The sequence below is a fragment of the Centroberyx affinis genome, unplaced genomic scaffold (assembly GCF_046629955.1).
Source record: "Centroberyx affinis isolate AG114_WGS23_722 - 3 ecotype Tasmania unplaced genomic scaffold, CSIRO-AGI_Caff_v1 ptg001769l_1, whole genome shotgun sequence".
In the NCBI taxonomy this organism is placed as follows: Eukaryota; Metazoa; Chordata; class Actinopteri; order Beryciformes; family Berycidae; genus Centroberyx; species Centroberyx affinis.
This window is the reverse complement of record NW_027280164.1, coordinates 114,010-127,980: the sequence shown is the minus strand read 5'-3', so window position 1 is coordinate 127,980 and position 13,971 is coordinate 114,010. Positions and strand designations below refer to the sequence as shown.

The 13,971-nt window shown below is 42.3% G+C and overlaps 1 protein-coding gene across 1 annotated transcript in view; it reads right to left on the bottom strand.

The window, feature by feature from the left end:
- cps1 (carbamoyl-phosphate synthase 1, mitochondrial) overlaps positions 1-13,971 on the bottom strand; it is a 59,477-nt gene that overhangs the window by 31,353 nt on the left and 14,153 nt on the right. The window contains exons 21-25 of the mRNA XM_071529138.1: positions 8,220-8,338; positions 2,467-2,608; positions 927-992; positions 442-505; positions 71-252 (exon numbers count right to left, since the gene is read on the bottom strand). Coding sequence (XP_071385239.1) covers positions 71-252; positions 442-505; positions 927-992; positions 2,467-2,608; positions 8,220-8,338 — 573 coding nt within the window. The remainder of the gene's footprint in view (positions 1-70; positions 253-441; positions 506-926; positions 993-2,466; positions 2,609-8,219; positions 8,339-13,971) is intronic.

The following is a 13,971-nucleotide window of genomic DNA, read 5'->3' as shown; positions in this document are numbered from 1 at the left end:
TCAGCGTTCAAAAACCCACATCGGTCAAACCCTAGTGTGTGTGTGTGTGTGTGTGTGTGTGTGTGCTCACCTCCTGCTGGGTGATGTCCAGGATGCGTTCCAGGGTCAGCTCTTCAAAGTAAAGGCGGTCGCACTCGTCGAAGTCGGTGCTGACGGTCTCGGGGTTGTGGTTGACCACCACCGTCCTCTTGCCCATCTGCCTCAAAGCCCTGATACTGGACACAGCGCACCAGTCGAACTCAACGCTGCTCCCTGGTGGACCGAACCAGTGGAGAATGCGATTATTTTAGCTATAGGCAGGAGTTTGATTGTTATACTGAACAAGACAAAAGATTCAAAATATTCAGAATAGCAATTGTTAAATCATATAGACTAATGTATCCAGTGCACACTTTATTTGAACAGCATGCACATTATATGAAAGCTTATCATCAGCCTCACCGATGTGGTAGGGCCCACAGCCCAGAACCATGATTCCCTGGTCTTTGAAGTCCAGATCATGCTCCTGACGAATTGACAAAACCGCTGTTAAAGATATACCCTTGGCAACATACGGTTCCTTTGCTTATTTAGTTCTTTAGTATCATATTCAGGCTTAAAATCTTTTTTTTTTTTTTCAGAACAACTGAAAAAGTCTACCAATGGGGATGAGATGATTCCACTTGCTTCCACTGCAATTTGTGTCAATATCTTGAAATTCGCTCACCCCAGTTTTAAAGAAGATAAGCGCTTAAGACTCAATAATAGAATGACTTATTAATATTTTTGCAGTACAATATTGATTATATATTCATAAAGAGTTTTCATACATTTCTCATATCTTCAAGCCACATTCCAATCCAGCTGTCAGTAGCTGGTCTGGTTACTAAGAAACAGCAATGGTACAATATTAAAAGTGAGTAGCTTTCTTTTCAGGGACCACATACCTGGCCGTGATAGGTACAGTACAGGTAGTTGGTCATAGCTGGGTACTCTGCTGCCAAGGTGTCAATCTGAAAAGAAAGACCAGAGAAAATAGTTTCTTCAATCAGTGGAAAACAATCTCACTCTTTTCATCTGGTAGTAACATGTAGCTTATTCATAGCTACTGACAGGTTGTGCCATCTGCTATCACAGACATGCCAACAGAATAGTGAATAGGTTTAATATGATTATGAATATTACTATCACAGAATGGTCTGACGGAGGAGGGGTCAGAGCAGGAGATGTATTATTTTCCATCACAGGTGCGATAGTAATTGCTAGGCGAATACTAATGGCCCCCTTTCCACTTGGAATTAACCTGCATCCTGGGTGATTGGATTTCATTCAGATAGGACAAAAACGCATAAAAATCCAGGTGTAAATTAACCCAAGACACATTGAAGATCTGGACGTGGTCAGAGGCGCATTTGGCTACATTACAAGGAGAATGCCAGCATGATTGGAGTTTTTGTTCCTTTCCTGCATTCCTGTACTGTTTTACATCACTGTATATCGTTTTCAGTGTTTTTATCACGTTATGAGATATTTGCTATTTTTCCTTTTAGTTACTCCTAGTAAAGAAATTTTAAGTTGTAACTGTGTAAAATGTAGCATTAATTTCCATTTAATTTCATGAACTATAGCTGTTTATAGCATGATATTGTTGGCTTCTCGTTCACACTGATGGATTGTCTTTACCGACCGAATTAGACGTCTCAGGAGTTGCTTTCTATGCCGTTTGGAATTGAAAGGGAGTGAATGAGCCTGAGAGGTATAGCAAAACTGATTAAAAAAATACCTTTCATCGTGGCGCATGCATGTAAAACCAGTCAGAATTAACATGTAAGGGATGGAAAAATTTAGAAACGCGCTACAATTCAAATCACGTCCTTTGTCCTTTAACAAGCTGTAAATGCAATGTATTTCCAGTCCAGATATACCAGCTACAGAAACTGAAATTAACTTAATAATGTGGGAATCCAAACACAAAGTGCATACAAAATCCATCAGGCATCAGACAGTTCTGATAGTAGCATCCTTGTCAAAAATGGATTGTCAGGATACTGGTGAATGGGGAAAAAATGAGACATGGTGTTTACCGTCAATTTTAAAGGATGTTATAATGAGAAGAAGTGACATGCAGCAATCTGTATTTATCTATGTTACATCTATACCAGAGATGCGTTTTAACATCAGGTGTAATCCAGCTAAATCACACCAAGACACAATCTGGATGCAAGACGCATGTTAATGCCAGGTGGAATGGGGCCGATGACATCTTTCACCTCTGCCCCCGTTACATATTCTCGTATTCTTCTAATTATGTAGCCAAAGGGAGTGCTGTGTGTGTGTGTGTGTGTGTGTGTGTGTGTGTGTGTGTGGGCATGCGTGGGTGTGGAGCAGGCAGGGGTCAAGTATCGAGCGCACGGTGTCAGATCAAGTGGATGCTCCCTCCACCTGACCTGCACTGGAAGCTCCAGGAAGGCGCTCAGTGACGCTCACCTGTTTGACCCAGGGTCTGATGCCGTGAGCCAGCCTAAGCTCTCTGGCCGCCCCCTCGCCGGAGCCCACGATCTGGCCAACCTGCCGGTCTGAGAAGCCGTCCTGCTTGGCCTTCAGGAGCAGCTCCCTGGGAACTGTGCCGCTGGAGAAAGAGAATGATGAGATATGGTGATTATATGGGCAATTCAAACCTGTAATCCAGTTGCTTTGGTCCAAATCAGGGGATATAGGTGTTAAGTTGTTACCGTGTTGCATTAGATTGGTTACGTTTCACATGGCAACATTTCAAGCGAAATGTAATTTATCAGCCAAAGCCGCAGGAGCAGTCATTTCCGTCATCAGTCAGAAATTTGCAGCGGGAAGGGACTTTCCTCCAGGGAAAACAAACATGGAGCATCAAAATCTGCATCGTCTGTGTTTGTGGATCATCGCATTTGTAGTCAAACTCTCTCTGTTGGAACTGGGCCTGTTGTGTCTTCATGAATAACAAAGGATTATCTCTATTTTATGGAATGAGATTCAGAATAAATAATTGATCTATTTTAATGTAATTCATCAGTTTTACAATTAGAAACAGGGGGACTCTGCTGACACTCCTGCAAGTTAAGCAACCTTGAACATTTTCTACTTTCCTATTAAACACATTCCTGTCATATTAGACTCTCGTGTTATTCCCATAATGCACCGTGTCCTGTAGTTGGGTGGGATCACAGTCGGATCATGTTCTTGCTCCAAGGTCCAGGGTCTGTTTGGAAATGAACTGAGAAACCTCCCACTAAATGAAGATCATGGTGGAGGCGACTGCTAGCCTCTATCTCACACCAGTGATATTGTTAGTTGTAGTGTTTCTCTAAATTAAGATCATATTTCCCATAAACCCTGTTGCTTCCTGTCGCAAATCTCTGTCGATCTTTGCTTCTTAGTCAAAGGTTTTCTCTTTGGCTTTACTGAAGAGGACAAACATGTTGGAAGTGATTTCTCCATTGGCCTTTCATTCCTTCTGCTATCTGTCATTGCCAGAAACTCCACTGGCACTGGAAGAACAGTGCCCTCTTCCTGTTTTGTGCTGTAAAGCAGTGATTCTCAACCTTTTTCATATCAAGGACCCCTAATTTAGTCCACATTAGAGCCACGGGCCCCCATTTAGACAGTCCCCCATTGAGATTTTGTCTCTCAGACCCAAATCTGAGAATATTTGTATTGTTAGATATGATTTTGTCCAGAATTACCAGACTATCTGTATTGTAGGCAGAGAGATAACAGAGAAACTATGATCAAAACAGTCATTCTTCTACATTCTCTAATTGTGTTAACTTCTTGCAAATGAAATAATTCTGAAGTTTAACAATTCATTAATTTGCTGGGGACCCCCTGGAACCCCCTCAAGGACCACTGGTGGTCCACGGATCCCATGTTGAGAACCACTGCTGTGAAGCATATTCCCAGTCAAGGTTCCCTGCCAGATCTGACCCGGTGTCACACTATGCAGTGTGGAGGCTGGTAGAAATCACATATGCTCTGCCTGTGACCCAGGACAGCTCAGTCAACACATGAATATGGACCACTCCTAAAGCTAGAAATTGAAGAACTGACCTTTGAATTTGTGATGTCACTGGGCTGTAAAATCTGTTACTTCTCCATAGACAGTGAATGGGGCACTGACTTTCTTACCCCATATACTATTCAAGTCTTTTCAAGTTTTGTGAAGTATGAGAGACACCCCAGCAATCAAGTTCTTCTCTCTATCCAGTGAGGTGGACACCCAACTTAGATTTAAATACTGGTTCATACCTGTTAGCAATGCTAGAATAGAAACATATGGCTTCACCGTCAGTGTCCCATTCGTTGTCAATGGAGCAGCCCCTAATTTTACATCCCAGTGGCATCACAAATTCAAGGGTTCTCTCTCAGATTTCCAGCTTTAGGGTAGAAAGGTGCAAGTTCACAGACACTGACTGAACTCTCCTGGGGAACAGAAATAACATGAGAATTCTTAAAATGGGTGGCAGTCCCCTTTAAGCTCAAAAGCTTTTATTAAAATACAGAAAATACCTGCTGCACATGAGTGTGGCAGTACTACGCCGATGCACACGGAAGAGACCCGCTGAGATAGAAGGAAGAAGTGGACAAGCGAGAGCAAAAGTGTTTATTGTTGAATGTTGTTTTCTACCTGTGGCTCCTTCTCTTCTACCTGTGTGTTTTCAGGCCCAGTGAAGTATGAGAGTCGACCCGGCAATGAGGTCACGGCTGGCTCTCCTGTCCAGCGAGGTGGACAGCGAGGAGCGGTCCACCTCAGAGCGATCAATAACACATTGGCAAACGAGGCGCCCAGGTGCCTGAGCACCAGGTCGGCAAGTGCAGCCGTTTAAAACTCATTTTAATCGATACAAGTTTTATGCGCGAGGTGTGAGGGTGCACTGAAAAATGGAGGTGGAGAAGCAAGAAAGGAATTCTTCCTTCTGCTAAAGCGCAGCTTTTGCTCTACCGCCTCCCTATCTGAATTATTTATGACCTCGCACCGTAACGATATTGGAAATGTCAAGTGTGTTTTAACTTCCACCGCACATGGCTGGGCTGAGAAATAACAAACCCCAGTGAAACGACAGAGGGGGAGAACAGCAAAAGAGTTTAGAGTCTGAACCGCAGGAAGTGCAGACATTTGATCAGGACAGCTTGCTTAATAGTTTACATGCCATGCACACACATACACACACACACACACACACACACAAATGCATACACTCTATGCATAATACATCAAATACACTAACTTTTACAACTAACAGAAATCTAACCGTGTGTGTGTGTGCGCGCACATGTGTCATGAGTGTATTTTAAGGCATACAGACATACTGATATGCTACTGCTGAAGCATACAAACACACACTCTCAAACACTGACACACACACACACACACACACACACACACACACACACACACACATTTATATTACTATACTTGTGAGGACCTTCCATTGACTACATTCATTCCCAACTCCCAATTCCTAACCTTAAACATCACCCAGTGGCGGTCAATGGCATAGGAAATATAGGCAGTTGCCTGGGGCGACAGCTGGATAAGGCCTGCAGAGTGCTGTTTTATTTATTAAATTATTATTAATTTCAAAGTAGTTGCCTTCCTGCGCTCCTGCTGTGCGCCCCATCAACTGCGCCGCCCCTGCTGCTTAGTGTTCTAGGAACAAAACCAAAATGGAACAGACAAGGAAGAGGCTCTCCCACAAATCGTAAACAAACAACAAAAATGAAGATTTTTTTTTTTATCTAAGTCTTTGTACACCGGTACAGAGACGTCATACAATTCAGGGTATTCTAGTATAATTAGCTCCTCCATGGTTTTCTTCGGTGTGGTTGCCATGATAACAGAAACACTCTCTGATCGAAGAGAGGTGGCGAGTTGAAAAAGTAGAACATCTGTCAACTCTGCGTTGGCAAAAAGCTATGCACAGACCCATGAGCGGCAGCTGCTGTACCCCACCATTGGGGGCGGCAAAGCTGCTGTCGTATGTATATATACTGAACAAAAATAAAAACACTTTTGTTTTCGCTCCCATTTTTCTATACATTGAATGTAATGACAGTGAGAGGTCTGAGAGCAAGGTAAGTTAGGCTTGAAGAATCAGCATAGGTCTACCTGCAACTTATCCGACTGACTTCTATTGTCCTCATAAGGAGAGTATAAACAGACAGACACACACACCACACACACACACAGAATGAGTCAGATAACCGGCGGGGCCTGAAGCCCACCTGTGCTCAGCTCTGTGGTCTATCAGTCTGGCAGCCTGTTCTTGTGTCCCTATCCCAATGTCCTCTCCTCCAGAGGCAGTGGAAACTACAACAGGCTTCCATGCGTTGGCCTGTGGCGGTGGACGCCCACCGGACGCCCAGCCATTAATTATTGAACAGCCGTGTCCCGCAGAGCAGAGGGAAGAGGCAACCTGTGGCCGAGCCGAGGAAGCCGGAGGGCAGAGAGAGGGGCAGCTGAGAGAGGGTGAACCGAGAGAGAGAAAGAGAGGGACAGACGTGTGAAGAGGCTAGGGTTCGACCAATATTTTTGTATTTAAGCCACTGACAGCTGATAATGTGTGCAGATATTCAATACCTTAAATTTGACCATTTACATGTAAAAGAATTAGAAGTATTCAGTGTCTTGTCTCCCCCTGAATTTTACTCTTGTCAGGGTGGAAAAGCCTCTGAAACAGTATTCAGACCATCATGGGACACTAAAACTCTCCACTTAAACTAATTAAATTCTTTTAAATGGGTGTGCAGTTCCTTAAAACAGAGTAACCCACCCTACCTATTCAATGATAGGGAAAACTCTGGGATACATTAGGCTTTTAAATGAATAATTAGAACAATAGAATGGAAAAAAAACAACAGAGCGGCTAGAGCGGCTAGCTAGCTAGTTGGCCGACTTCGTTTTTAGATATTTTAATGCGGAAATGTTACATATTATACCTTTAAATGAATAAATAAAATGTGCAAAGACAATAAAATGTAATTGCAGGTTTTACAGATTGTTTGTGGTTGATTGATTGATTCATATCAGAGGTGGATCACATGACTGGCCAATCTACGATATGTAACAAAAGGCCATTATTGGCCCTGGTACATCAGTGTAACCTGAGAAGAGACATGAAAAGGGAGCCAACAAGGGGACAAGAGAGAGAGAGAGAGAGAGAGAGAGAGAGAGAGAGAGAGAGAGAGATTTCCCAAACACAAGCTGCAGGTATCAAGGCAACCACGTGAGAGCAGCAGAGAGCGCTTTGTTGTGGATGTCAAAACACTGGTCACACAATGCAAGCACCTACATACACGTCCACACATGCAGATAGGAGGACAGACATGAGGATAGGCATGTGCACACACACAAATACACACACACACAGACTCACATAGAAGTACATCACCACCAAACTACAGCCTGAAAATGATGTTACCAGCTTTTTTTTTTTATCCAATAGTGACATCTAGTGAGCTGACCAGTAATGTGTCATCATCATCAGCCAAAACACACAAAAATATATACGTATATTTAAAGAAAAGCATTAAAGTATGCTTTTATTTTTTTTATTTTAAGACCCTGTCCTCATATAACCCTGATGATTACTGTGAATTCATTCATAAAGGTTTGTGTCAGGCTAAAAATGTGGTAAACTGTATTCACCCTCAGCTACTGACTGACTGGTACTGTCAGTAACGTTTGCTCTCATAAGTCTCATATGACCACACTTCACACTTTTTTTACTGCTGTGCCAGTACTAGCATTGGTCAGGGCAAAATAAAAGGGCAAAGACATCCAAAGAGGGTTTGTATTTGTAAGACCAATTTAACAACCCAAATAAAGACACAAACCTTGGAGAACCAGCCTATTTCTGATTTAAAATATCTAATGAAAGCTGTGGAACTATAAATGGGCAGAATAAGAAAAAGGACAGCAGGAAATTACCTGTTAAGGGACATGAAGTCCAGTTGGGTTTAGTAAAGTAGATATAATGCATGTTGTACTACTAACCCTGTTCTGTATTAATCTAAGAGTGGACATGCAGCACAAAGGAACCTGTCATTGCATAGTGAAAAAATAAGACCTCTAACTAACCCTAACTGTATTCAAGACATTTTAATAGTGTTCAACCTCAATTTGGAGGTTGATGAGTGTATCATCAGAGTGGGCATCTATGTGTGGGTGGGTGTGTGTGTGTGTGTGTGTGTGTGTGTGTGTGTGTTACCTGTTATACTGTGCCAGGTGCTGCTCCAGCTGTGTGATGCGGTGGAGTTTGTGGAGGAACCACTTGTCTATGGCCGTCAGCTGGTGGATCTGCTCCACACTCACACCGCTGTGGAGCGCCTTGGAGGGTGAAACATAAAACAGACTCAATCCATCAGTTCATTAACAAGGTGGTTGATGATTTAACTGCCTAAAGCAAAATGTTTCATATCCAAAGCCCCCCAAAATGTAATCAATTTTTTCATATGCATTGCTCGTACAAGGCTTCTGAGCTAATTCCAATAGCTTCCTATAGGGTTGGTCTTCCGTCATCAGCTGGTGAATTTTTTTTTTATGATTTATATTTTTATATGGGATGTCTGAACTGTCAGTTAAATCAATCAAGATATCTTTTTGAGAGTGCGGATTTCCCTTTTTTTGGTTTGATTAAGCCAATTTGAAATTGACGCACCAGAGAAGCCTTATTTTGTGTCTGTTTTCTTACCCAGCATATGGACTTTAATCATTTATATGAGATGTCTGACCAGAGAAATCTTTCCAGTGTGGTGTGGGAGGATTTTCCTCAACAGCTTCAGGGGTGTAAAACCTGCAGTGAAACCTGCCTCAACCTGCCTTAAGGAGCTGTTAACCCACCTAAAAGAATTTCATTAGTCTGGCTTTCAGTGGAGAGTTTTAGTGTCACATGATGGTCTAAATGCTGTTTCAGAGGCTTTTCCACCCTGACAAGAATACAATCCTGGGATAAAAACTGAATACTGGTCATTTTTTGAGCATGAAAACGGTCAAAGATATCAAACGAATGAAGAAAAAATGCCTGCACACAGACAAAAAGGCTAGAGAGGCTCTTCAGTTGCATCAAGAATGTGATTGATTTGACTTCTGGGTTTGCTGATGGAGTAGCTAGACGCATAGTGACCAGGCCTATCTCGATTTACCCACCGAATAACTCGAAAACTTGACATTTATTAGTGAAAGGGATCGATGAGTGGGAAAAGAATCACCAAAGGTCATAAAAGAGAAGAAAAAATGCCGAAAACTCAAGACAAAAGCGCCTTTGCAGTGAAAGCTAGCAACATCAAAGTAGATCAAGCTAGCAATCGAAGTGAGGCCGCTGAAGGCCAGAGGAGCCCCGGAACGAGTATAGATTCCGAATACATAATTAGGGCGACAGAGGAGCTAAAAACTGATCTCAAGGGGGACGACGACTGCCTGAGACAGGAAATTAATTACCTGGGACAAGAAATCAATGGCAAACTTGACAACCTTGTGATGGAAGTGCAGAGTCTGTCCGACCGAGTTGGAGAAGCGGAGTCCCGTGTGGAGCGGGTGGAGGGATGGGCAGTGGAGGCGCTCTGCACCTGCCTGGAACAGCAAAGAGTCCTGCAGCAAAAACTAACGGACTTCGAGTCCCGGTCTAGGAGAAACAACATACGCATCTTTGGAGTGGCAGAGGGAGAGGAGAGAAACTCGGTATCACAGTTTATTGAGAAACTCCTCAGAAGCGAGTTGCCATTACCACAAGACTTGGATCTGAAAATACAGCGGGCTCATCGGTCCCTGGCGCACAAACCCCAACCCGAAGCCCCACGAGACCTATCACTATCAACTTCCAGGAGTTCACAACCAAAGAGATGGTAGTGAGAGAAGCTTGGAAAAAGGGAAAAATCCAGCTGGGCAACAGATCTCTCTTCGACCATGATTAGGCGACTGAGATAGTCAAGAAGCGCAGGCAATACAACGGGATAAAGAAAGCCGTAAAGGAAAAGGTGATTCGCTTCTAAACACCATACACGAATATTCGGATCCACTGGGATACGGGGGTCCGAACATACATCAGTGCACAGGAGGCGCAGCGGGAGCTGAAGAGACGTGGATTCCCCGTGGAAGAGCCAGAGCCAGCCGAGAGAGAGAGCAGCTTGGAAACACGGCTGCGTGAGCTGTTGGGATGGCAGCAGGCAGCGGGTCGCCGTGAGAGAGGGCAAGCCGCGGCCCAGAGAGCAAGGGGATAAACTCCAGGAGCTCCAGAGGGGACGCACCGAGCAAATATGAACGAGGATTTAAATTACACGATCCGGTATGATTGTTACAATTCCGAGACTCTAAAATGACCGATAGTTTTGCATTTTGATAGTTTTGCATTTTGGCCTTGAATTGATCACTATGTGCCTGGGAGAGGCCAGTTCGTTTTTTGTATGGGATACGTTGGACTCATAGGATGGTAGAGTCACTGCTTTTTGACTCATCAGCCACCCTTAACACAGGGCCCTCTCCTATTGAGAGGCTTCACCCTCGAGCCACCAACGGGGTCACAGTTGAGGAGGACCGAGAGCCTCCTCCTCGTTTGGAGGTCTGTTCACTTAGGTGTTTCATAGTTGCCGTTTTTGTTCAGATTTTGTTTTTGGGGGCTACTAGCTCATTTATTATTTGGAATATGAATGATGGGGTCACATAACTTGAGAATTGCTTCCTTGAATGTGAATGGCCTGAGTAATCCAGTCAAGAGGAATAGAGTGCTAGCAAAAATGAAAAAGGATAAAACACAAGTTATATTTTTACAAGAGACACACATGTCGAAACAAGAACATGATAAGTTGAAAAAGTTTGGGTACTTAAACTCCTTTTTCAGTTCTTGTAAAAATAGTCGAAAAAGGAGTGGCTACTCTGATTTCCAACTCTCTTAACTTTGAACTAATTAAGGAAAAGGGAGACAAAGAGGGCAGATATATAATCATCAAAGGAAGGATAGATAACGTTCTGGTCACATTTGCTAATATATACGCCCCTCCGGAGAGTGATAGAAAATTCTTTAAATTTCTATTTGATACAATAATTTCCGAACGCGAAGGAATTCTAGTCTGTGCCGGAGATTGGTAATCAGGTAATCAGGCAGAAATATAAATTGAAGGGGGAAGCAAAATCAATAAAATACCTGGCTAATCACTCAGGAAGTGAACAAAATATATGAAACAAACTACAATATAATAAATAATAGGATACAGAAAGATAACAAAATGGTCAACACTAGCATTGGACTTTAGTTCAAGATTTTAAGGTTGCTATACCTCTTCTTATCACTACCAGTCAGAATCCCAGAATCTCAGTTTACAGCATGGGATAAACAGATATCCCGGTTTATCTGGGCAGGACCTAGGCCAAGGGTAAAATTTAAGACACTCCAAATTGATAAGGAAAATGGAGGCCTAGCACTGCCAAATCTCAGAGAATATTATTACACTGCCCAAATGAGATACATTGTCTATTGGTGCTCCCCGGAGTATCGAGCTAGATGGAAACACACTGAGCTGAATCTGGGTCAATCTCAACCTCAGGCCAGGCTAGGTGGAAAAGAATATACAGATCAAAAGGGAGAAAATTACATTTTAGAAGTATCACTGGAAATATGGAATGAGGTTGTCAAAAAATACAAATTGGCAGGAGACAGTAAACTTCTGATTTGGCCTTCTCAGACCCCCAGGTTTAGACCTGGAGAGATAGACAAACTTTTAAAACTTTTGAAAATCTCAAAGGAGAATTTAATTTAGTAAATGGGGACCTGTTCAGATATTTACAGCTAAGACATTTCTATAATACAGAAATTAAAAAAGGAATTTTAGCAGAAGGTAATGAAGTGATTGAAGTGTTGACAGGTGCATACAAACAAACCCCCTCAAGGATTGTTTCTAAACTATACAGTAGTTTACAAAAACGAAACGGAAGAAATTCACTATATGTAAAATTGAAATGGGAACTAGAATTGAACATTAAACTGTCGGAGAGTGATCGGCATTCCATGTGTAGAACGCAACAAACTTCCACTAGCTCTAAAAGATGGAGGGAATTTGGTTGGAAGAATTTAATCCGCTTTTTTATTACACCACACATAAAAAATAAACAATTGGGTGAACAGCAGCAATGTTGGAGACAGTGTGGGCAGATGAATGCTAATCACTCGCATATTGTCTGGTCATGTATAAAAATACAAACATTCTGGGACAGGGATATTCAGATTCTTGAGGAGATTTTATTCGATAAGATTCCCAGTGACCCCCGGATTGTGTACCTGGGATTGATACCCGATGACATAATTCGAAAGGAGGAAATCTATTTCTTCAAAATCCTGATACTTGCAGGTAAAAAGGCCATCACAAGGAGCTGGTTGAAAAGTGACCCTCCAGGACCAGGTCAGTCGCTGTACATTGTAGAAGAAATATACTCCATGGAAAAACTGACTTATTATCTAAGGACTAAAGCAGAGATCCATGAACAACGCTGGGGAAAATGGACTGCATTCAAGAGAAAAGATGGGTTGTGTTCTTAGCTGGTCTGAAAAGAATGGATCAAAGGTTGTAAAGAGAGAGTAGTGCCCCCCCTTTTTATATTTTTATTTATATATGTTTTTATTTCCAATTTTGATATCGATGTGCTTTTGTTGTGGATTTTGTTCAGTGTAATAGTAACTGAAATTAAAGGACCAATATGTAATATATTTACTGTACTAAATCATAAAATGACCATGATATGTCATCAGAGATTAAGGAAACATGCTAAGTTGAAATACTGGCTTCTCTGACAACAATGCTACAACCAGTATGTTCTCCTTTGAAATTTCCGTTCCGGAGCGGAACGTCTGTTTTTGTTTTGGCCTGTGTGATCCCGCCCACTGCCCATTTCGACACCCTGGGTTGCCAGATATGAAACAAATTGGCACGCAAACACAGCGTGCTGTAGCCATGGAAGCAAGCAAACGAAATGGATCAAGTGAGATGGATTCTACCCGACCTAAAAAGCCTCGTCCTCTTTCGAAAAAGCTCCATGACCAGAGCCGTGGTAAAATACGGGTAAACATTGGAGATGCATTTGAAAGATGGAGACTGTGAACATATCTTATCCAACATTTACTATTCTGATGCTACGAGCTGCAGCTAATGGAAAATGCTACCGCTAACAAACTTGACTAAACACAAATCAAGTAACATAATCGGAGTATGGAGTTGTATTAAATGTGGCGATTACCGCTGATCAAGCTGGCAGAAGGATAAAGAATATATTTCAATTACTTCAATATAGAATAAATAAAGAGTTTAAAAAAAAAAGAATGTGATTGATTTACATGGTGGGAAAAAGTGACAAGAAATGAAAAAAATGATGATGGTCTGAGTACCAAAATGTCTCTTTTTTCACTTTTAATCACATTCTTTTTGCATCTGAAGAGCGTTTTGTTTGACCTCATTTATTTGCTTGACTACTTGCTTGAAACCTTTCTCTACACTGGTAAAATTTTAAGATATTCCATATTGCCTATTAGCTGCTTCAATCAAAAAATATCAGAACTCAGTCCAACCCTAATTTCCTTTCTTAGTATAGAGGTTCTAAATGCATGTCAGTCATTGGGTGGGTGTGTGTTTATAGCCCAGGCTGTATTTTTTGTATTGTTTTGGGGGATTTTCCAACATAAGAACCTATTGCTTTCAATGGGTGTGGACCAGAGATTTGCATGCAAATGTGGGTATTAAGACTCAAACTGGTGGGCAGCAGAGAGTAGGGAGGTGAGGTGACAGTGACAGCGGCTGTGCCAACCACCTTGAGGGGTTATCGCTGGTGTTTGATAGCCTGGAGATAAGATGTGGATCATTAATCCCTAATGCTGCTGCCACCTTCAATGATCTCATTCTGCATTTAAGGGGACAAATCTATCTCCACTGTCGGGACGCCGAGCTCTCACTATTGGAGGTCTGACACTGACTCGACCGCAA